This window comes from Planococcus citri, chromosome 1 (genome assembly GCF_950023065.1).
Source record: "Planococcus citri chromosome 1, ihPlaCitr1.1, whole genome shotgun sequence".
NCBI lineage: Eukaryota > Metazoa > Arthropoda > Insecta > Hemiptera > Pseudococcidae > Planococcus > Planococcus citri.
This window is the reverse complement of record NC_088677.1, coordinates 16,827,451-16,849,606: the sequence shown is the minus strand read 5'-3', so window position 1 is coordinate 16,849,606 and position 22,156 is coordinate 16,827,451. Positions and strand designations below refer to the sequence as shown.

The following is a 22,156-nucleotide window of genomic DNA, read 5'->3' as shown; positions in this document are numbered from 1 at the left end:
ATCACCGGTATATCACCAGAAATACCCACCTATCTAAGTTCTAATACCATCATCGACGGTTCTGATTACAGCCTATTTTACCAGAGGCCATTATAACATAATAATCGTCGACTATTCGTCATTAGTACAAATACCCTGCGTCAGCCAAATCGAATGGGCGCCGCGTTTCTGCGGTAAATGCATAGCTCAATTGGCATCCTACTTGAATAATCATCCGCGAGGAGTCACTCCGGATAAACTTCACCTGATCGGATACAGTATCGGAGCTCATATAGCCGGATTGACGGCCAATTACGTAACTAAAGGCAAACTAGGGCGTATTACCGGCTTAGATCCGACGATAATATTCTCAATGGGTACCACCGGCAATCGATCTCGCGATCTTGATTTTACCGATGCTAATTTCGTCGATGTGATTCATACGGCAGCGGGGGTTTTGGGACAATGGGGTCCTAGCGGCCATGCTGACTTTTACGTAAATGGTGGATCTAGTCAACCGGGTTGTCAGTCGAACAGCCTTATTGGTGAGTTGAATTTTCAGCACATTTGCAAGATATAGCCGTTATAGGTACCTTTACAATATTAATTCGTTAATAATGTTTTGAATTTGACAGAAACACTGTCCTGTGACCATACAAAAGTAACTCCTTACTTCATTGAATCGATTACCTCTGAAGCAGGATTTTGGGCTGTTCCTTGCCCTAATAGATTTTTCTACGCTTTTGGTTGGTGTACGCCATCGGAATCTGAATATGTCCTGATGGGAGAACACGTCTCTCATGCGTAAGTAGAAGTACCTACTAAATAGTCACCGATATTACTTGTGAAATTACTCGATTAGAATTTTATATGGGATTTGTTTCGACATTATGTTACAGAGCACGAGGTATTTATTATCTAGAAACGAATGCCAAAAAGCCATATGCAAAAGGTTACCCAGCAAAACGTCAGGGCGGTGGCGCAGCTCGCGCGATTCGAACTCCTGGATAATTTATTAATCAAAATTATTTATTATAAGTGATACATTTCTCGAAGTGTTAGAAGTAATTTAAATATATGTTACCGTATCTTTTCAAAATTTTTCATGTACCTATTTTTCGTTTTGCATCGGCCATCGGACCTTCAATCATTGCCAAACATTGTGATGAGAAATTCGGAAAATTAAAAAAAATAATCGTCTCCACAGACACATTTTGACAACTTACCAAAAATAGCTTCAAAAACGTGTCTCGGTTTGAAAACAAATATTTTTTTTTTTGGGGTACTCGTATCATATTTTTGAAAATTTTAAAATTATCTTCCTCCTCTTCGAAGCTTAATTTTGAGCTTGGAGTGAAATTACTCGTATTTCGAATCATGGAAATCATTTTTTCCCACTTATTTTGGATCCCTTTAAACAAAAAAAATCAAATTCTGAAACATAAGAAGCTGAAATTATATACCTATGTACCAAATAGAAAGTGAATTTTTTGGTAATTTTGGATAAACATTGTACTTTTTTGAAAACTTGGACCAAAAAAAATCATTTCTGTCAAAAAATAAGTTTTTTCTCGACAACTTTGAAAGAAAAATTCTTTCCGGCATTTTGACAAAGAAGGTTTTTGCGGGCAATTTTAGGAAAAAACAAAACTTTTCAGATATTGTAGCAGAAAAAATTTATCAACAATTTTGACAAAAATGAGCCTTTTCAACAACTTTGTACTTGACATTTTTGGCAAAAAATGCGATTCTAATATCAATTTTTGACAAAAATAAAAACTTTTGTCAATTTTGCAAAAATTAGGTTGTTTTGACAATTTTTGTTAAAAAGATACTACCGGTCAATTCTGACCAAAAATTGGACTTTTTATAGGCATTTTTTTTTATTTTAAATAAAAATATGAATTTTGGCACTTTTGGATAAAAACAGGACCTTGTCCGACAATTTTCACAAACATAAAAGCTTTCGCATAATTTTGGCAAAAAATGGGACTTTTGGACAATTTGTCTGAAAAGTTATTTTACTTGTACAATTCTTACTGAAAATTTAAATTTTTACAAGCAATTTTTTATTTTAAAAAACATAAATTTTGGCATTTTAAGCTAAAAACAGAACCATGTCCGCCAATTTTCACAAAAATAAAAACTTTCTCAAAATTTTTGCAAAAAATGGAAATTTTAGACAATTTTATGATAATTTTGGCAAAAAAAGACCTACATTCTTTTGGTAATGTTTGCAAAAAAACAGTTTTTTTTTAGACGACTTAAGCAAAAATCAATAAGTAAAATTTTGAGAACAAAAGAAAATGATAGAAGACTCCAAAATACTTACTTGTACACCATCAGCCAATATTTCAGGTGCTGAAATTCGTTTTTCGATGTTTGAAAATTTAAATTCATTGGGTCAAATAAATGAGAAAAAATCAAAATTTCATCAAATTGACCTAGATTGAGGAAATTTCGTTTGTATCCTATTTTCAACTTCTCGAATTAATTTCTGATGGTTTTGAACCTTTCTGGAGCATCCATGGGGATTTTCGGATTCTGCAGTTTCAAAAAATAAAAAAAATAAAAAACGCTTTCAGTGGAATAAAGTGAAATTTAGCACCTATAAACTTGTATTTACCATCTTTATGATGTTTTAAATCGATTTAGGAACATATTTTGAAAATATTTTTGTGCTGGTTCAAATCCACAATTTTTTTCGGTGATAGTTTTTGAAAAAAATGAAAAAATGAAAATCCACTTAAAGCTGCAGAATGGTTTGAAATCATCATCAATCGGCTCGGGTTGAGGTCAAAAATAAGATACAAACTAAAAATTTCAGCTTTTTTTCTATGTAAGTGCACATGATAAATTTTTCATTTTTTTTTTTTTTTTTAAAGAATCACTGGAGGAAATGTTGCATTTGAACTGGTACGAAAATATATTTTAAAAATAGGTCCCCAAATCGATGGAATGGGTTACAAAGTTGATAAATACGAGTTTATGGGTGCTAAATTTCTGAAACTGGAGGATACGAAAATCTGCTGGAGGCTCCAGAATGGTTCGAAATCATCACCAATCGACTTGGGATGCCGAAAGTGGTGTAAAAAAAACAACCTCAACTTTCTAGGGCAATTTGATAAAATTTTAAATTTTTCGCATTTTTTGACCTTTGAAGTCTTAAAAAAAAAAAGTCAAAAAACAAAAATGATTTTCAGCACCTAGAAAATTTTGAAAGGTGGAGTGTTTTGAGGTCCTCTATCAATTCCCTTTTGTCTGATTCAGCCCTTGTAAGTAATTTTGGCAAAATAGAAGAATTTTCTCAAAAATGAAGACTTTCAGACAATTTTGATAAAATTGCGTTTTTTATACCTACAACTTTGGCAAAGAAATGCCAATTTTTTGCAAAAATAAAAACAACATATTTTTTGGATATTTTGGCATAAATTAGGAATTTCTGATCAATTTTGGCCGAAGTTTTGCAATGTCGCAATTGTCAAAAAATGGGACTGTCTGGCGTTTTTATTAATTAGTTCAGTAAGAATCTTCTGTCTGTGACAGTGAAGAAGCCAAGTTATTCAAAATTTTCAAAATTTTCTCATTATTTCGTGTACCATAACTCTACAGAGTGACGAGTGAAAAAGAAAGCTGTTATAATAATTATTACTTTGGATATGTAATGCCCTTTAATTTTCAAAACTTGTTGCTCCATTATGGCATAGAATGGCATAAAATCTACTCGATACTTTGATTAATTTTCATACTTCGATCAATTCCTGAAAGTACATATATTATGTACGAATAACGATTAATAAATTCGTATCGATGCTAACCCTGAAAATGATATGAGCATATTTCGAGCAAGCAGATGCGATAATTGCAGAACCAAAAATCATACAAAGCCAAAGCCATATTGTCATCCATGGAACCACTGAACCAGATGTTACTTATTATCGACGAGTCTATCATAATATTATCTCATTAATATGAGAAATTCATTTCAAAAAATGAAGTTATACTCGTAGGTATCTTAAGGTTCTGAAATGATTGTGTGAGACATCTTGTATATTATCGCAATGTAGGTGCGCAATCAATTGTTATCAATATTGGAATTACTACGTGATGCATTATTTCTGCGGTAAATGTGTAAGTTATTATATTTTTTAAAACGAGTTTTTAATACTCTTAAACGTTTATTGCGATTATCAAATCATAGTGCGCCTGTTGCATTATAAGATATGCAACTAATCAACAGTATGAGCGTCAAGGTTCACATAGAACTGTATAGTCGAGTACAGATCGAAGAGTTCAGGCTTCGATTTGGTTTCTTTTTACCACGATCTTGCAGATTTTTTTTGGCAATCGTTCTCGAGGAAAAAAATGTTGAAATTGAGGAAATTTCGAATTAAAGCAAGTTGAGGAATAATGAAGGAAAATGCTCGAAAGGAATTTTTAAATGCTGGAAAATACGCTATTCAAATATTAACATATTTTTCTGATGTACATTTCTGATTCACAATCATTAGAAGGGTATTCCCAGGTAAGATAGGCGAAATAGCCCTGTTCCCAGATTTGAAAAATCGTGATGGATTATTGTTGGGTACCTCCAAATAAAATTTTCGAGCGGAATTTCCGCCCCCCCCCCCAACCCGCTCCCTTGGACATTTTGTTATAGTGAAGGTAAGAATTATCCGGAGGACTAATGGATCTAAGCATGATTATCCTGTGATATGTATTTGCTAAGAAATATTCCCTAGGCAGTGAATATTTTCCTCTTGTCCCTGACCGGCTCAGATGGGAGACTACGGCAATATCTTACTCACCAGTCACCATAAGCACATTTTCAGTTCTTCATCAAATAAAAACATAAGGTAAGTGCAGCTAATTACGCCACGTTGGCAATTACGCCACTACCATAGTTCTCATAGTAAATGGATAAATGGCGCTGTGTGACGATTTTTAGGTGATTGTACTGTTAAAGCCAAGGTAGAAAAACCAAAAATATCACCGGACCGGATAATTTTCTGATCTGCGGCTCGCTTTTTGTAAATTTTATGCCAAAAAAAAAACGTCATGTTAAATTGACCACAGTTTGGAAACGTGCTGTAATTTGTAATAAGGGCGAAAAAAAATTTTGAAGATATGATTCCTGTAGTAAATTTAATGACGATTTCAATGCGGTAAACAGTTTTTTGTCATTTCTCAATGTAAGTATCAAAATGTTGAAAAATATACAAAAGTACCAATGTTGAAAATTACGCCACTTTAACAAAACTCTTTCAGGACTTTCACATATTTGACCAAAATGTTAAGAAATAATTTTTTTTGGTGGTGGGGGGAGAGTGGCGGAATTACCTGCATATGTTGATGAATACACCACTTTGATGAATAATTTTCAGAAATGGAGGGGTGGGATAGGGGGAGGGGTAATGGAAAACATTTTTTTTAGGGAAAGGTAGCCAATAAGATGCCCAAAATGCCAAATGATTCTTACCAATGTTTTCATAGATTTTAAATCGTTTTTTGGGGTGGTGGCGTAATTACCTGCACCTGTTGATAATTATGCCACTTTTGTAAAAAAATTTCAGGAGGAGATTGGCGGTATTGGGGGAGGGGTAAGAAAAAATTTTTTTGTGAAAGGTAGCTAATAAGATGTGCTTTGAGGTGGTTCATTCACATTTTTGCCAAAGATGCATTTTTTAACCCCACTAAATGACCTCAAACCTTAGGGTGGCGTAATTACCTGCACTTACTTTATACCTATTCATGCTATTCGATATGATTTTATTAATGATATACTGAAAGAGATACATACAAAATAATGCAGGATAACTAAAACTATTATTTCGTAATTCAATACGAGCTCTCGCTCACATCAAGTAAAGTATAATATACAAGCAACCACTCAAGTTTTACCTCAAATGATTACAAGCTGCGTTCACTATTCTAATCTAAAATCTAACTATAACATGGTGAAAATATGTCTTTCATCTGAGATGAAATAAGTATCTCCTATATAGCCACTAATACTTTGTGTATTATTACTCATTTTATCCATCTCGATTAATTATGATTTATTTATAATTAGTTATCTTAAACTTACTTGGACACTATGCATTTTTCCTACCTCTTTCTGATGCAACCACTAATACCAGGTGCTTCGGTAGGAACACCTAATCAAGCTTGATGTATACTTATAGACAAGAAATACTTTCGATGTTCGGAAAATCGAAGTGTAAGTAATAAGTATTCAAAAGAACCGCATTTAATAAACATAATTATCAAAACATTCAGAGAAACACTAATTACCACGCTAAAAGTGGATTAAACATGAAAAGAAGGACAAATGGGGAGAACCCCATTTACGCTTATACATTGATTGTGTTGAAATAGCTAACACATCATCGTTTTGATGAGGAACAAGTTACTGCGGAGGTACAAGACCAAGTGAAGCTCGGGGCTTGCCGAAGCAACTTTTGTGCTTAAAAGATTATTTGTCAAAAATAGATAATTCGGCGCGGAACAAATGATGTGATTGTATTATCATACGATGTTAAGGGGAATCCTTCCAGTTATTTTGGGATCCTATGAGCGCACCTATAAGTTTAGGAAGAGTTTATCACATTATTACCCTACTTTCAGTATATGGAGAAAAGCACCGACTCTATTATAGAAACATATGTGACCGTCCATGATAAAACCGACCATCCGTCGCAAAAAATCGAAAATGTTTTTTCGCCTATTTTTGGGCCTCAAATGGTTTAGAGAACAAAAATTCGCGAAAATTTTTTTTTCAATTTTTTGCGACGGATGGTCGGTTTTATCGCGGATGGTCACATATACAGAAGATTCTCATAAAGGGGAAATTACGCAAATAACCACTTAAGCGGTGAGTGCAATCCTACTCCTCTCAATTTTGTCTAAAAAATAGAACTTACTGACAATTTTTATAAAAAGCAGGAATTTTCAAAATTTTGGCTTCGGCTACTAACAAAGTTTTTTGGTCATTTCTGCAAAAAATGTTAAGACTTGTTTGATAATGTCAAAAAAAGGGTATTTTTCCCATTGACTTTTTAGATATGGACTGTTTTAGTGGTACATAAGCCAATGGTCTTGAACATAGTTCATCAGTTTGTCAAGGTTTGGTTTCTGCGCATGCCGGAACTGAAAAATGACGTCGTACCAGGTGACGATGTTATACCTCCCACACTTTCATGTAACTGTACCTGGGTGGTATAATGTCACAACAGAGCTGGCGCATGCACAGATTGCAACCCTCGACGGCCTCGACTTACATACTATGTTAAAGACAATAGCCGTATGTTAAGCTTATGGGCCACTAGCAGTCCATATCTAAAAAGTCAATGATTTTTCCACAATTTTGGCAAAAAACATGACTTTTTTTGGCAATTTTCACAAAAGTTGGAATTTTTTTAATAATTTTTTTAAAAAAAGAACCTTCCGTACAATTTTGGTAAAAATGAGACTTTTTTGACAATCGTAAGTATTCTGGCGATAAAATTTTTTGAACATTTTGGCAAAAAACAAGTGCTTTTGGCAACTTTTACAGACAGTTACCTAACTTAAGATTTTTTGATAATTTTAGCAAAAATAAGAGTTTTTGAAATTTTGGCCAACAATAGGGTTTTTTGATCATTTTTACAAAAAATATTAGGAGTTTTTTGATAACGTCAGAAGAAAATTCTATTTTTCGACAATTACAATAACCAAAAACAGTGCTATTTTGACAATTTCGACAAAAGTCAAGATTTTTTTTTAATTTTGAAAAAAACGAGACATTTTTGATAATTTTGGCAAAAGCAGGAATTTTTAAATCAATAATTTTCAATTTGTGAATTCGACGTTTTTCAAGAAATCCTCCTGTGTAAATCTACAAATTATTGCAGGGGTTGGAAAAAAAATCGGCTCAATCAATCCGCAAAAAAAAATTCTAGGCATGTTTGTTTTAGAGTGAGCTTCCATGCGGATGAAATAATCTCGAGAGAACTTACCAACCACCAAAAAGCTCTCGACAGACAATCAGACATCTATCAAGTGGATATATAAAAATGAATACCATACACGATGAATTTAACTCAACTCGATTCGATGATTGGAAAACCTCTCTGCTTAGCAACGGGTTAATTCTACTACGAAAATCACGCTCTTGGCAGAGCGTAATTTTTTTACTTTGTCGTAATAAGCACAGGCACACCGCATCGAGCCGTAAACCCACTAAAAGCGAAATAAAAGTGCGTAAAATGACTACTACGGAAACTCCACCGACATCTCCGCCGCCTACAGAGTCGACGACGACACCAAAAGCGTCTTCTTTTTTTGCCGGAGCTTCTTTAATGCGAGGAGGTCTAAACGAAGTGGCTTCAACTCCGCCACCTCCAACACCACCGCCTCCTCCTCCGGATCCGTTAGACTACGAGAAATCCACTTACAAAGATCGAGTCGGCGAGAACGACTTGGTCAAATTGAAAGAACAAGTTCGTATCCTCAAAGGATTACCGCTGACTGTAGATAAAGAAAAAAGTAGACGTAAAATCGACAGCACGAAACCGCCAAAAGTATACCCCAAAGGAACCTTCACGTCGAGCAAACGTAAAGAGCTGCAACAGCACAGGATGCTGGTCAGATGCGCTAATTTGAAAGACAAATACAGAGAATACGAAAGTAAAATCGAGCACGAGCACGCTGACGCCGGCGAAATATTCAGACAGCTGAGGAGCGAATCGATGGCCAAAACTGTTGAACAAGTCGATCACGAATTCGATATGGAAGAGTTGGAAAACTTGAAGAACCTGGCGAGTAAAGCTAAAGAACAAGAGGTGGTTAGTTTCAGAGAAACACACGGCAGTAAATTGAGATACAAGTTTAACAGAGGCCAGCCAATCATATCGGAGAATTTCCGTAACTCTTACGACGATTACTTCAAACCTCCGTTTACCGTCTGCAAAGATATATATCGACCTAAGGTGTACCAATTGCCCAAGATCGATAAACAACGCGAAACTTGGTATGTTCCGGTCGACGACGAGCAAGGGATACCTCTTCATAGGCAGATGAAATCGCCCGAGCCGAAAGATAATCGAAGTAAGAGGGAAAGAGATAGACCACCTTTGAGAAGCTTTAGAAAACCAGGCACGTCCGAATTCAAATCTTCCAAAGATGATTCAAAAGCGACTACTAAACGACCGCCTTGGGGAGTTTATAGAGGATGTCCTATGAATATCGGTGGCTGATGGTATGTTTGATATACTCGATACTTTGGTTTGTGAAATTTTACTTATCCTAAACTGAACGTCGTTCGTTTTAATAAATTATTTGAAAGCACAGATTCTCGTTTAAAGACGAAGGATACTGGTTCAAAGAAATTCTAAAGTGTATTTTTTTGGTTCTTCATAAATGAGTTTGAATGTAGAATAATTTAACAGAAAAAATTTTGAAAAAATCAGTCCACAAGAATCAAAGGAATTGCATCTTTAAAATGAGCCTCCTTCAAACTGGTGAATAGGCAATTCATTCTGAGCTCAAGTATGAGTGTTTGTCTAACTTACGAATCAGAAGGGTCCAAATTAGTTGCGCCTTTGCGACCCTTAATGGCAAATTCAGTCTGCAATTTTCTCATTTGGATGATTATTGAGGTAGGTCGTGGATCAGTCAAGTGCCATGCAATACCAAATATCTGAAAAAAATGTGTTGAAATGCTGATAATCTGAAATTTTCATAAACATTGAAAATTCGTCTAATTTCACGAGGTAAGTACATTATTATAGACCGGGCAAATAGCAGTTTTAAAAAGGAAAAAATTGGCACATCAATTTTTTCTTCGGGAATGTGTTCAGATGGACCCCCTGAACTACCAAAAAAAACCCGACCCTCCTACCCCTGGAGCTAATTTTTTTAGGGGGCTAAAACCGGTTGCGATTCACGTTTTTTGCGTTTTACTCCGTAAATATTAGGTTTACGATAAAAACTACCATGACAAAAAATGTTCCCCTTCAAATTCTCGATAATTTGATACTACTCTCGATGCCCATCCCTCAAGGGGGGTGCCTAAAAAAGGGGTGGAAAGAGTAGGTGTTTCAAAAAAATGTAAGTCCAGTAAACTAATCAAAATTACCACTTAATATTATTCGTTTTCGCTCAATTTTTTTTACAAAGTCTACACACCCAACTACTAATCAAACCACCATTGATTGGTCTTCAACCCTCCCCGGGGGGTGGTGGGGGGTGCTTGATTTTTCAAGTAACACACAACTGAATCGTGTATTCGAAAAACGAATCTGGACGTGCGATATATCGAAGAGTATGTTTTCGAGGTCGCTGAATACGAATATGAATTTATTTTCTGGGTCTAACCCCTCAAAGCCCCTCTGTGCCTCAAAAAGGGGGTCAAAATTTTGAAAAATCGCGAAAAATCGAGTGATATATCGAATGGTATGTTTTCGAGGTCGCTGAGTACGAATATGAACTTATTTTTTGAGTCCAACCCCTCGAAGCTCCCCTGTGCTTCAAAAAGGGGGTCAAACTTTTGAAAAATTGCGATAAGTCGAGTGATATATCGAATGATATGTTTTCAAAGTCGCTGAGTACGAATATGGTATTATTTTTTGCCCCCAACCCCGCAAAGCTCCTGACTGCCCCAAAAAAGTACAAAATTTTGAAATTTTTTGAAAATTTTGACCCCCTTTTTGAGGCACAGGGGAGCTTCGAGGGGTTGGACTCAAAAAATAAGTTCATATTCGTACTCAGCGACCTCGAAAACATACCATTCGATATATCACTCGACTTTTCGCGATTTTTCAAAATTTTGACCCCCTTTTTGAGGCACAGAGGGGCTTTGAGGGGTTAGACCCAGAAAATAAATTCATATTCGTATTCAGCGACCTCGAAAACATACTCTTCGATATATCGCACGTCCAGATTCGTTTTTCGAATACACGATTCAGTTGTGTGTTACTTGAAAAATCAAGCACCCCCCACCACCCCCCGGGGAGGGTTGAAGACCAATCAATGGTGGTTTGATTAGTAGTTGGGTGTGTAGACTTTGTAAAAAAAATTGAGCGAAAACGAATAATATTAAGTGGTAATTTTGATTAATTTACTGGACTTACATTTTTTTGAAACACCTACTCTTTCCACCCCTTTTTTAGGCACCCCCCTTGAGGGATGGGCATCGAGAGTAGTATCAAATTATCGAGAATTTGAAGGGGAACATTTTTTGTCATGGTAGTTTTTATCGTAAACCTAATATTTACGGAGTAAAACGCAAAAAACGTGAATCGCAACCGGTTTTAGCCCCCTAAAAAAATTAGCTCCAGGGGTAGGAGGGTCGGGTTTTTTTTGGTAGTTCAGGAGGTCCATCTGAACACATTCCCGAAGAAAAAATTGATGTGCCAATTTTTTCCTTTTCGTCCTCGCTTTTTTACGTTATTTTCCCGCTCTATTATTTTAACTAAAAAAAAATGAAAATTGAAATGGAGTCGATAATCAGGGGGCAGTAGGGAGTTTCGTGAAGAAAGGGAGAGGAGAACGAAATGTCAGAAAGCTTGAAAATTCCCTGGCATCCTTCTATTCAAATAAGTACTTGACCTGACCATCGATATAAAATCTTTCAAAATACCCATCGAAAGAAGAGAAAAGAGAGGAAGAAGAACTACCTATATGAAAGAATTTACGAATTCAAGCGGAGAAAGATCCACCGTGGCATAAATGAGCAGCAGGTACGAGTACGAGTAATACGTGGAATAAAAATTACGTAAGTGGTAAATACGAGTACCTACCTACGTCAGTAATGGTACTTGTGCATAGTAAATGGTAAAATGATTAGACAAAGAGTCGTCCGTGACCTATAATAGAATAATTCAACCAGCCACTGTCGGAAGCCACTATTAAGAAAATATACATCCTTTACGACAAAGGTGAATGCATCTTGGAGCATAATTCAGATTAAAAAATCGTAAAATAGTATGCTTTCCGTTAACGGTTCGTTGTTCAATTTCGTCTTTCGCATAGGTAGGTACTTTCACTATCTTCGATCATATCGTTCAATTCAAGAATGAAAATAGGTAAGAATAATACCTCTATACCTTTGAGGAAGGCAGAAGGAAAAATAATTGAGTTGAAATCTTACTATTTACAAATTTAAAGCTGATTAAAAGTTTTAAAGGAGCGGAATTTCAGCTATTCAAATTAATTGTTCGATTTTTGAATGTTTAAAAATGAAGATTCTCCAAAATACGTACCTATTTGTTTTTTTACTTTTTTCAGCGAAGAATATCAGTTTTGACTTTTGATATCGACATATCGACTCTTCCAAATAAAATTCTACTCCTTCCAGCCATTCTGGATCCTCCAACACCTTGTTAAACAAATCATAAACGAGCCAGAGCTCGATTTTTAATCGCCCAAGATGATTTCCACGCCTTCTATAGAAACTTAAAATTTCTGGAAAATCAAAAATCGTTGGTGTTGGGGGCACCAGCACAAATTGCTAGAAATCCAACTTGGTAGGAATTTTTGGTTCGCAAAAAATTTGGTTGCTATCCTGGTGAATATGTGTCTAAAATTTAATCGCCACCCCCCCCCCCCCCCACCAACAATTCAAGTCACGAATAGACTGTTATGGTATTATTTTGAAGTGACCTTGTGACCTATCAAAATAGGTTAAAATTTCGCGAGAAGCTTAAATATTCAAACGAAAATTATTTTTGAACAATTTTGAAGAAGTTTGACCTAAAAACTGTATATTTTTTTTTAGTCTTTTTGATAAAATGTCATACGAACTATTCAATTGCGTTAAAATGTTGCGACAATTCAAATATATCTTACTGACAATGTTTTTTGACCATTTTTAAAAATTTTGAGCGCAAAATAGGTATAATTTTTGGAATTTTTGAAAAAGTGTCGTTCATCCCATCAAAATTAGCTGAAATTTCGTGAAAATTTCAAATATTTCAGGAAAATGTTTTTTTGAACATTGAACTAAAAGTTGGCTCACGACTAAAAATTTTTAGAATTTTTAAAAAAGTGTCATGCAACATATCAAAAAATGTGGTAAAATTTCGAAAGAAAATCAAACATTTCTATCCAAAAATTTTTAGACATACTTAATGAATTTTGATCTTATAAAATTTGATCACGATTTTGGGACTCTTGAAAAAAAGTGTAATGTGATCAATCAAAATGAGGTAAAAATTCAGCAGAAAATCAAGAATTTCTATCAAAACATTTTTGGAGCACTTCTAAAGAACTTTGACCACAAAAAAAATGATCATAACTTTTGAGATTTTCGAGAAAAAAAATGGTATGCAACATGATATTAAAATGTGTTAAAAATTTGTCAAAAAATTAAAATCCTCTATAAAAAATTTTTGATCATTTAAAATAAAATTTGAGCTAAAAGTTGGATCATAATTTTTTGGAGTTTTGAAGAAGTGTCATGTGACCTGTCAAAATGTCAAATGTGATGAAATTTCGGCAGAAAATGAAGCATTTCTACCAAAATTTTTTGGTCCTTTTTTTGCAGAATTTTGAACTTATAAAATTTTGGTCATGATTTTGAGCTTTTTTGAAAAGGGCGTTATTCAATTTATCAAAATGTGTTAAAATTTCCATTAAAACATTTCTCGAGCATTTTTGAAAGATTTCAAGCTAAAATTGGACCATGATTTTTGGGATTTTTGATGAATTGTCGTTCCACCTATCAAAATAAGTTGAAATTTTGGGAGGAATTACATATATACTCGTATTTTCAGTACGTAAGAACTCTTTCTCCCCATGACTAGGTACTTGAAAGAAAAATTTCGGGATGAAAATGTATTCCTCTTTTGATGATCTAGAAATGATATGTAGTTTGAAGCATTTTTTAGAATTTTCTATTGTAAAAGGAGTAACGTGCCTACATAGCTGATGCTCTAATGTATGTATTGTACAATGTACATGTATGCAAAACTTTCCCTACAGCCTGTGAATATTTATTGTTTTTTCTCTTTTTTTAAATTAAAAATCTCAATTAAATTACGAGTTTTGCTGTTATGGTTCTTCGGTCAACTACGTATGAACTACCTTGTCGTTCTTATTGATCGAGATCGAAACATTGATCATTCGTCTTCGATATCCTTTCACTTGGGTGTAAGCTGTATTGGATGGGGTCACGAACATTGTGCAGGGGCGGCAACATACCTACGTAGTATGTACAAGCTCGTATCGCATGTGAGATATATAAAAACTTCATCACGGGCATTTTATTACACTGTAAGGAGCATAACCTATAGTTGATTTCCAAAATAGGATGCTTTTATGGAATAAAAACTGCAAATATGTAATTCTCAGATTTATGAAGGGCAAAATTTCTTGACTTTTTATTTTCACAGTCCTATTTGTGATGCTTGATGCTGAAACAACAGGTCATCTAATGTTCTGTGTATTATGCCCTTGTGCTGGTTCGATAAATTTGTTGCAATATCCTAAAAATATAGTTTCAAGAATTTCGTTGTAAAAGAAGGTCCGCTTATAATATTTTTATGCATGTTGTTTCGGATGATTCATGTGACAATTCTCAGATTACAGGTGAAATACGCAAATGCATTATACACTTAGGTATGTACCTACTTACCTTACCTACTTATGTGTAGCATATTGCATAGGTTTGTACTTTCAAGCTTACGTACATTAGGCGATTGTTTTATAGTAAAAGACGTCGGAAAAGCCCATACAGCTAAGTTGGCCATGGTGAATGTGACTCACTGACATGAAACGGAGATCCTTCAACATTATTGTAGGGTCAGCAGCTGCCTATATCGTACTTCTTACTTATTGGGTTATTCGTTGTTAAATCAGTCTGATTTTGGGTTCAGGTGTTCCAATTTTGCTCTCTTTTTTTTTTTGGTAAGTTCCTTATGTTGATATAGAAAATATAGAAAATCGATCTAATTGTCTCCTCAGCCTCCCTCGGTTTTTTGCTTGATTTTTTCACGAAAAGAGTGATTTTCCAACTCGTAAGTTGCGTATCTTTTTATTTTTTTTCTATTATGCCTCGAGTTGTGTTTGTGGGATTTTGTGTGATATATTTCCAGTCATTACTTTTATAAGATTCGAATTCAATACAAAATTATAGCATTTTGATACTTTGAAACGCCGTAACACAAAACTTTAAAAAACTGACTCAACTGGTTCTTCAAATCAAATCAAATTATTTTTATTGCAGTAGACAGCTTTAGCTGTACCTATTTACAATGTCAATAAACTAGATATTAATTGAATCGGTCAGTATGGAAAGGTAACAAGTCACATTTTTGAAAAAAAAAATTTTTGCGGAAATGGGGGTTTCAAAGTATGGCGGATCGACTGGTGATGTCAGATTTCCGCAAAACTGCCGGGAAAGTGGTATTTGGGCGCAGAAAAAGGGCGGATCCGCATTTATGACTTTTTTGTAAAATTTTTTTAATTCCTTGAAAAATAACTAACATTTTTGAGAAGACCATTTTTGGAAATTTAAGTTAATCTCTGAACTGAAAAATGATGAAAAAATTAACAACTTCGGCAAAAAGTCTTAGAACTCAAGGGGTTTTTGGTCAATTTAAACGAGAGATAGCAGTCTAAATGATGTACTTAGATGTAGAATCAAGCCCCATTCGTGCTCGAGAAATTTCGAAAGAAATTTTGTCAATTCGGTGCAGAAAGGGTCTAAGTCCCATTTGTTTAGGCAGCAACAGCACTGGCGCACGTGAATATTTTTTTTTGGAAACTGCGCTAAAAGTTGTGTCTTGGGGTCCTCTTTCAATGACCTTAAGCATGTTTACTGAAATTTTTTGATTTTTGAATGAATCAGTTTTTTGTTATACCTGAAAAACGCAAAAATGGACTTATACCCTTTCCATACTGACCGATTCAATTATAACATTAACATAGTACTGCTGGAGGGGGAAAAAAAGTGAATTGAAAATACAGATAGGTAATTAAATCATACAAAATATTCAGAAATACTCTTTTGTGAAAACAATAGTAAGTTTGAAATGAAATAGCATAAAAAAAAATTTAAAAACAACAGATTATAAAAATTACAGTAAGAAAACAACTTATTAATCTAGCTGCAACATTTCTTCAACACTGTAGAGCGCATATCTCTGTAGCCAATATTTGAGTTTATTTTTAAAAAGTTTTTTGGATGCTATATTTTTTACCTAGTTTCTGTGGTATTTTGTTATAAATTTTTGAGGCATTATTCCATTCTGTACCATAATACATAATTGAAGAATGTACTCACATGGGGCTGGCAGTATGTCATTTTCAATAAAGACTGGTTTACATGATTCTCTTGGATGTTTTCGAAACATTATTCTTAGAACTCTTTTTTGTATTAGAAGTGTACCTACACGATGGAGAAGGCTGTGATTACCACCCCCAAGTGCTAATCCATAGCTCAGATTATAGTGAAATAGGCCAAAGTATGTGATTTTTAAAGTATGAGAGTGTGTAATTTCTCGTAGTTGTCTTATCAAATAGGTATAGGGGGAGAGTTTTTTTATTAAATGGTCAACTTGGTTATTCCATTTCAAGTCAGAATCTATTACAACTTCTGTGTACTCATCACTTGAAATTTTGGCTGATGATACATTTTTGCATTACTCTTTTCATATAGCTTTGTCCAGTTCAAAAAATTTTGTGAGAGTCTTATTCTATAAAGGATGTTTTGGAAATCGTTTACCAAAATTCAACTATAGGTACTAGGTAGTGTGGAGATGAACAAATGACGTTATCATTACTGGTTGCCTATCTTGTGAATTGAAGGAACCACAATATGCTTCGTAAAACTCAAAATTTACTAATTTTTGAAAAAAAATAAAATCGTTGAGAATAAGGAAATGTTTGAATCATTCAAATGATGCCCGTTACCCATAGTATACCTACTCGAGTGGACGGACAAAAAAGGTGTGTATGACAATGACATATTATGACTATCTTCAAAATTGAAGAGGCAAACTTGATTCAAAATTTACAAATTTGGGATGCTTCAAATTATGACGATTTCAAATTTTCAAATTGTGTTTGCGCCATCAATTTTGAACATTATGGGTTATTGAAGTCATTTCAATGATGCCAACATTTTTTTTACCATCTGTAGGTAAATTGAAGAAGCTACACCATTTTTGTGCTAGAAATTTACCAATTTTAAATAATTCCTCGATCAAAAAAATGCGATTTTGAAAGTTATGTCTTTCGATTTCACTCAAATTTTCTTTACATTGTCTACCCACTCAATAAGTAAGAAACCCACAATCAGTTTGGTCCCAGCCTCCTCAGGGGGTGGGTGGGTGGGTGGGGGGGGGGCTTCAATCATTTTCACATTGTCTCTAGGTATGTATGTACTCAACTTCAGCAGCGCTTTACTCCAAAGCTATGATAGTTTGAACAAAACTGATTTCATAGTTCGAAAGAGCATTGCATTTTGAACTTTTTAAGTATTTTGAAAGTTCGAATTTCCCTGAAAAAATTTCCATAGATGTATTTTTTGATGCTTTTTTAAAATGTTTAATTTTTCAAAATGGAATCTTTTAATGGAGAGGGAGCACCCTTTCCCCAAATTTGGGCAAAAATTTCATTAAAAAATCTGGGGCATGTGACATAGGTATCGAATTGCATGTTTCTGGTAACGCTGAACACGAATATGACGTCTGATTTTTGATCAGACCCTATCCACGGCCCCAGCAGCACCTCCCAAAATGTGGTAAAGGTTCAAAAAAGTGTTTTGTTCGTGCGACACATGAAATAGTATGTTTTTGGTGACGCTGAACACGAATATGACGTCAGATTTTTGATTTGACCCACCCACGGCCCCCAGTTGGACTTTTACATGTTTGGAGAAGTTCTGGGGGTCATGGGTGAGGTCAATTTAAAAACTAAGTCTGTATTCGTATTCGATCAGCGATATCGAAAACATACTATTTCATGTGTCACACGAATGAAACGTTTTTTTTTTCACTTTTACCCCATTCAGGGATGTGCCGAGGGCCATGGATGGGGTCCAATCAAAAGTCTGACGTCATATTCGTGCTCATGGGTCACTAAAAACATACAATTTGATGTCACATGCCCCAGGTTTTTTTCAAAGTTTTGCCCAAATTTGGGGAAGGTGGTGCTCCCTCTCCATTAAAAGATCCCATCTTGAAAATTGAATATTTTGAAAAATCACCAAAAGGTACATCTATGGAAATTTTTTCAGAATTTGAAATGGTAGCTCTCACTCACAGCGCCATTTTAAAATTTGAACTTTCAACTTTCGAAACTTTCAAAACACTTTAAGTTCAAAATGCAATGCCCTTTTGAACTGTGAAATCAATTTTGACCACAATATCATAGCTTTGGAGTAAAGCGCTGCTGAAGTTGAGTACCTCGAGACAATGTAAACATAATTGAAGCCTGCTCATCCGTCCCCTGAGGGGGGCTGGGACCAAACTGATTGCGGGTTTTTTACTTACTGGGTGGGTAGACATTGTAAAAAAAGATTAAGCGAAATCGAAGGACATGACTCAGAAACGTTGGTCGAATTGAGGTGGAATGACCCTATCTTCAAAATTGAAGGAGCAAACACAATTTGAAAATTCAAAATTTACAAAATCTAGGGCACGACAAACTTGGAAAATTTGAATCGAGTTTGCCCCATTCGCATTTTATAGCGTTTTTTTTTTTTTTTTTGCTATGTTGTAATCAGAGTGTGGTTCTCCACTTCGTTTTCATTATTTTGTCAAGCTGGCTGGATAGTTGGAGCAGGCGGTTGGATTGACAAAATTGTACACCAACAATCCAACATCACGTAATTCGAAATCTTAATAACAATGTAAATGAATGAAAATATATATGGGTAGATGACGAGGTGTAAATATGTACATTGTATGGGTGTGCTCGGGATAAGTACAAATAATTTACGCACGTTACATACAAGTGCACTGGTAGGTACGTACTTTTACTTGATACGAAAATACGTACATTTGTATAAAAGGTAGGCCTACAGTACGAATACCACTATATCATGGTACTACATATTATATTAATCTTACTTATGGTATAGGTTGATTAATAGCGGTAGTCGTTATGGAATAAGTAAATTTTTCACCTCTTTTTTCGCTTATTATGTACATGGTAGGTATGTAATGTACGTTTATACAAATGACTAAAGTGTGTATGATTTGTAGATGGCGACGACGACGACGATAACGACTATACTATAGCAGGCGATCCATTTATGCTAAAGAATTTTATCCATTTACATAACACCTACATTGGGCGATTTGTGATGGTAGTCGCAATCGTAATCACGCACCCGCATTGATAAACACAGTACTCTGCAGGTACGATGGAGAAAAAAAAACACCTACTCGACAATATTCATTTGAAATTTATTATAACTAATCAATAACGTCATCTGAACTGTGTTATATTTTTCTACACAGGTAAAGCGTGCATAAAATACTCAAATATTAAATCATAATTGCACGGGGTACTCGCTATGTCTACTCGAGTCGACCAGTGCATAATACAACTATATTGTACGCATTGATATCAATTAGGTCATGCCCGAAATATCAGGTATGCTTTGGAGTACTGTATTTGGAAAAAACAAAAAAATTGGACGTCAACTTTACGCTTCAATGTTTCACTGACCGAATGAATTGAATTTAAAAAATACCAGTGGATATCCATATCCCTCTAGGTTTATGTTATACCTTTTACATAATAGGTATGGTACTGGTAGGTAGTTAGATACACCGGCGCGACGGTATTCTTCGATGCACTAACTATGAAAAATACAAACAGTAAAAAAAAACATAGAAAAGGAATAAAAAAACTGCACTTTAAATAGACCAAAGATGAATTACGCAACAATGCAGTACTTGCTACCTGACTACCTGGTAAATATCTACGTACGTAGAATGTACGTGATTTTTGTGCATAGGTACTTGTCTGATAAAATGATAAATGAGGTATTTTTTCACCTTGATACCGTCTCATACGGATATTATTATTCGTCATAGACGATTAAATTTTGGAAATGTTGGTCTCATACGAGCTTTAATGAAAAATGATACGCAGGTATGGGATATTACAACATCGCAGATTTTCTTCGAATTAGTAGGTATTGACTCATTTTTCGTCAAAGCAGTCTAGTTTTGGGTTTAGGTGCTACCATTTGGCTTGATTTTTGGCGATCCCTTTCTTGAAGTAGGATTGAAATTTCTCAACATACTTAATGCATAATGCAGCCCTGAGACTAAGATATTTCCCTTGCCAGTGGATAACATCTAAAATTATATCTAGCGTAGGTATCTTTCTAAAAAGCCGCTGCCGGAGACCCTAAAATGAATCAAAACTGGCTGCAATCCAGCCCGGAATTAATGTCTAAAATAGGGTCTGAACTGAATTTCATCTTTATGCCTTGAACGGATATGGAAGGGTAATTTTTCAAATTTTCAAAAAAAATTATGCAATCAACGAACAAAAATATATTTTAGACTGAAATGGATAAGTACGCCGATTTTGAAAAAATAACGATAACCTTATTGGCCCCAACTCCATTTGATGAAATATTGAGAAAATTCCAAGATTCAAAAATCTTCTGAAGCCTCTAGAAATTTTCAAAAAAGCGCTATGGTGTTTCCAAAATGACTCGAATCCACCTGCAGTCGACTATCGTGTTGAAATTAGGAAGCAGAGTGAATTTAGGATTTCCAACTCTGTTTGGTAAAATTTTATGGAAATTTCGAACATTGAAAAATCTACCGGAGGCTCCGAAATGACTTGAAATCTACCTGCAGTCAACTTCATAGTGTATTGGAATTAGTTTACAGAATAAAATTTGGCTTTTCAACTGCATTTGATGAAATTTTGTGGAAATCTCAAGTTTCAAAAATCTACTAGAGGCTCCAAAAATTTTCAAAAAGTCACTGGAGTCTCCAAAATGACTTGAACTTGGCAGAAGTCTATTTAAGGTTGGAGTGCAGCGTAAATTTCGGATTTCGCCAATTTTATTTGATAAAATTTTCTAGAAATTTCAAGTTTTCAAAATTTGCTGGAGGCTCCAGAACTGCTTAAAACGGTCTGTGACCGTTTCCAATCGATTTGGCAATTTGAAAATAGAGTATATCCTACATTTCAGCTTTCCAGGTCAAATTGGTGTAGTTTTGATCTAATTTTTGGCTAAAATTTGATTTTCAAAAATTCACCAAAAATTGAAAGGGGGGGTCCAAGAATTTCAAAAAAGTCACTTGTGGATCCAAAATGACTTAAACTTGCCAGAAGTCTACTTAAGGTTGGAGTGCAGCGTGAATTTCGGATTTCGCCAATTTCATTTGATGAAACTTTGTGGAAATTTCAAGTTTTCAAAATCTGCTGGAGGCTCCATAACTGCTTAAAACGGTCTGTGACCGTTTCCAATCGATTTGGCAATTTGAAAATAGGTTATATTCTAAATTTCAGCTTTCCAGGTCAATTTGGTGAAATTTTAATTTTTTTCTAATTTTTGGCTTAAATTTGAGTTTTAAAAATTCACCAAAAATGGAAGGGAAGTCCAAGAATTTCCCAAAAGTCACTGGTGGCTCCAAAATGACTTACTTGCCAAACGTCTATTTAAGGTTGGAGGGCAGCGTAAATTTCGGATTTGCCAATTTCAATTGATGAAACGTTGTGGAAATTTCAAGTCTTCAAAATCTGCCGAAATAAGGTACATTATATTGAATTTCAGCGTTCCAGACTTCCAGGTCAATTTGGTGAAATTATGATTTTTTTTCTAATTTTTGGAAAATTCACCAAAAGTTGAAAAATGCACTTTAGCACTTTAAATTTGGTGGGTGGTAAATTTTTGCATGCTCTTTTCATCTAGCTTTGTACGGGTCAAAAAATTTTGCGTGAGTCCTACATTGGAAAGCAAAATCCGCGGTTTCAGCTCACCTGTCAATCAAAATGGACGTCATTTTATTGATAAGGCCACCTTTTTTTTGGCAAGTTTGCTTTAAAATGTTCCTTAGGATGTCTCCTTTCAAAAAAAAAGTTGTCTCAGAGGATCGGCAGGGTGGGGTGCAATTATTATTCTATTGTCATATATATGCCGGACTACCTATATAGAATGTGAACCCTTCGGCCTTTTGACGCTCCAAGGGAACAATATATGCGCTGGTTTTAACTC

The 22,156-nt window shown here is 34.9% G+C and overlaps 1 protein-coding gene across 1 annotated transcript in view; it reads left to right on the top strand.

The window, feature by feature from the left end:
• LOC135849247 (inactive pancreatic lipase-related protein 1-like) overlaps window positions 1-1,078 on the top strand; it is a 39,399-nt gene extending 38,321 nt beyond the window's left edge. The window contains exons 5-7 of the mRNA XM_065369590.1: window positions 72-524; window positions 615-783; window positions 879-1,078. Coding sequence (XP_065225662.1) covers window positions 72-524; window positions 615-783; window positions 879-990 — 734 coding nt within the window. The 3' untranslated portion in view covers window positions 991-1,078. The remainder of the gene's footprint in view (window positions 1-71; window positions 525-614; window positions 784-878) is intronic.
• The last annotated feature ends 21,078 nt before the right edge of the window (window positions 1,079-22,156 follow it).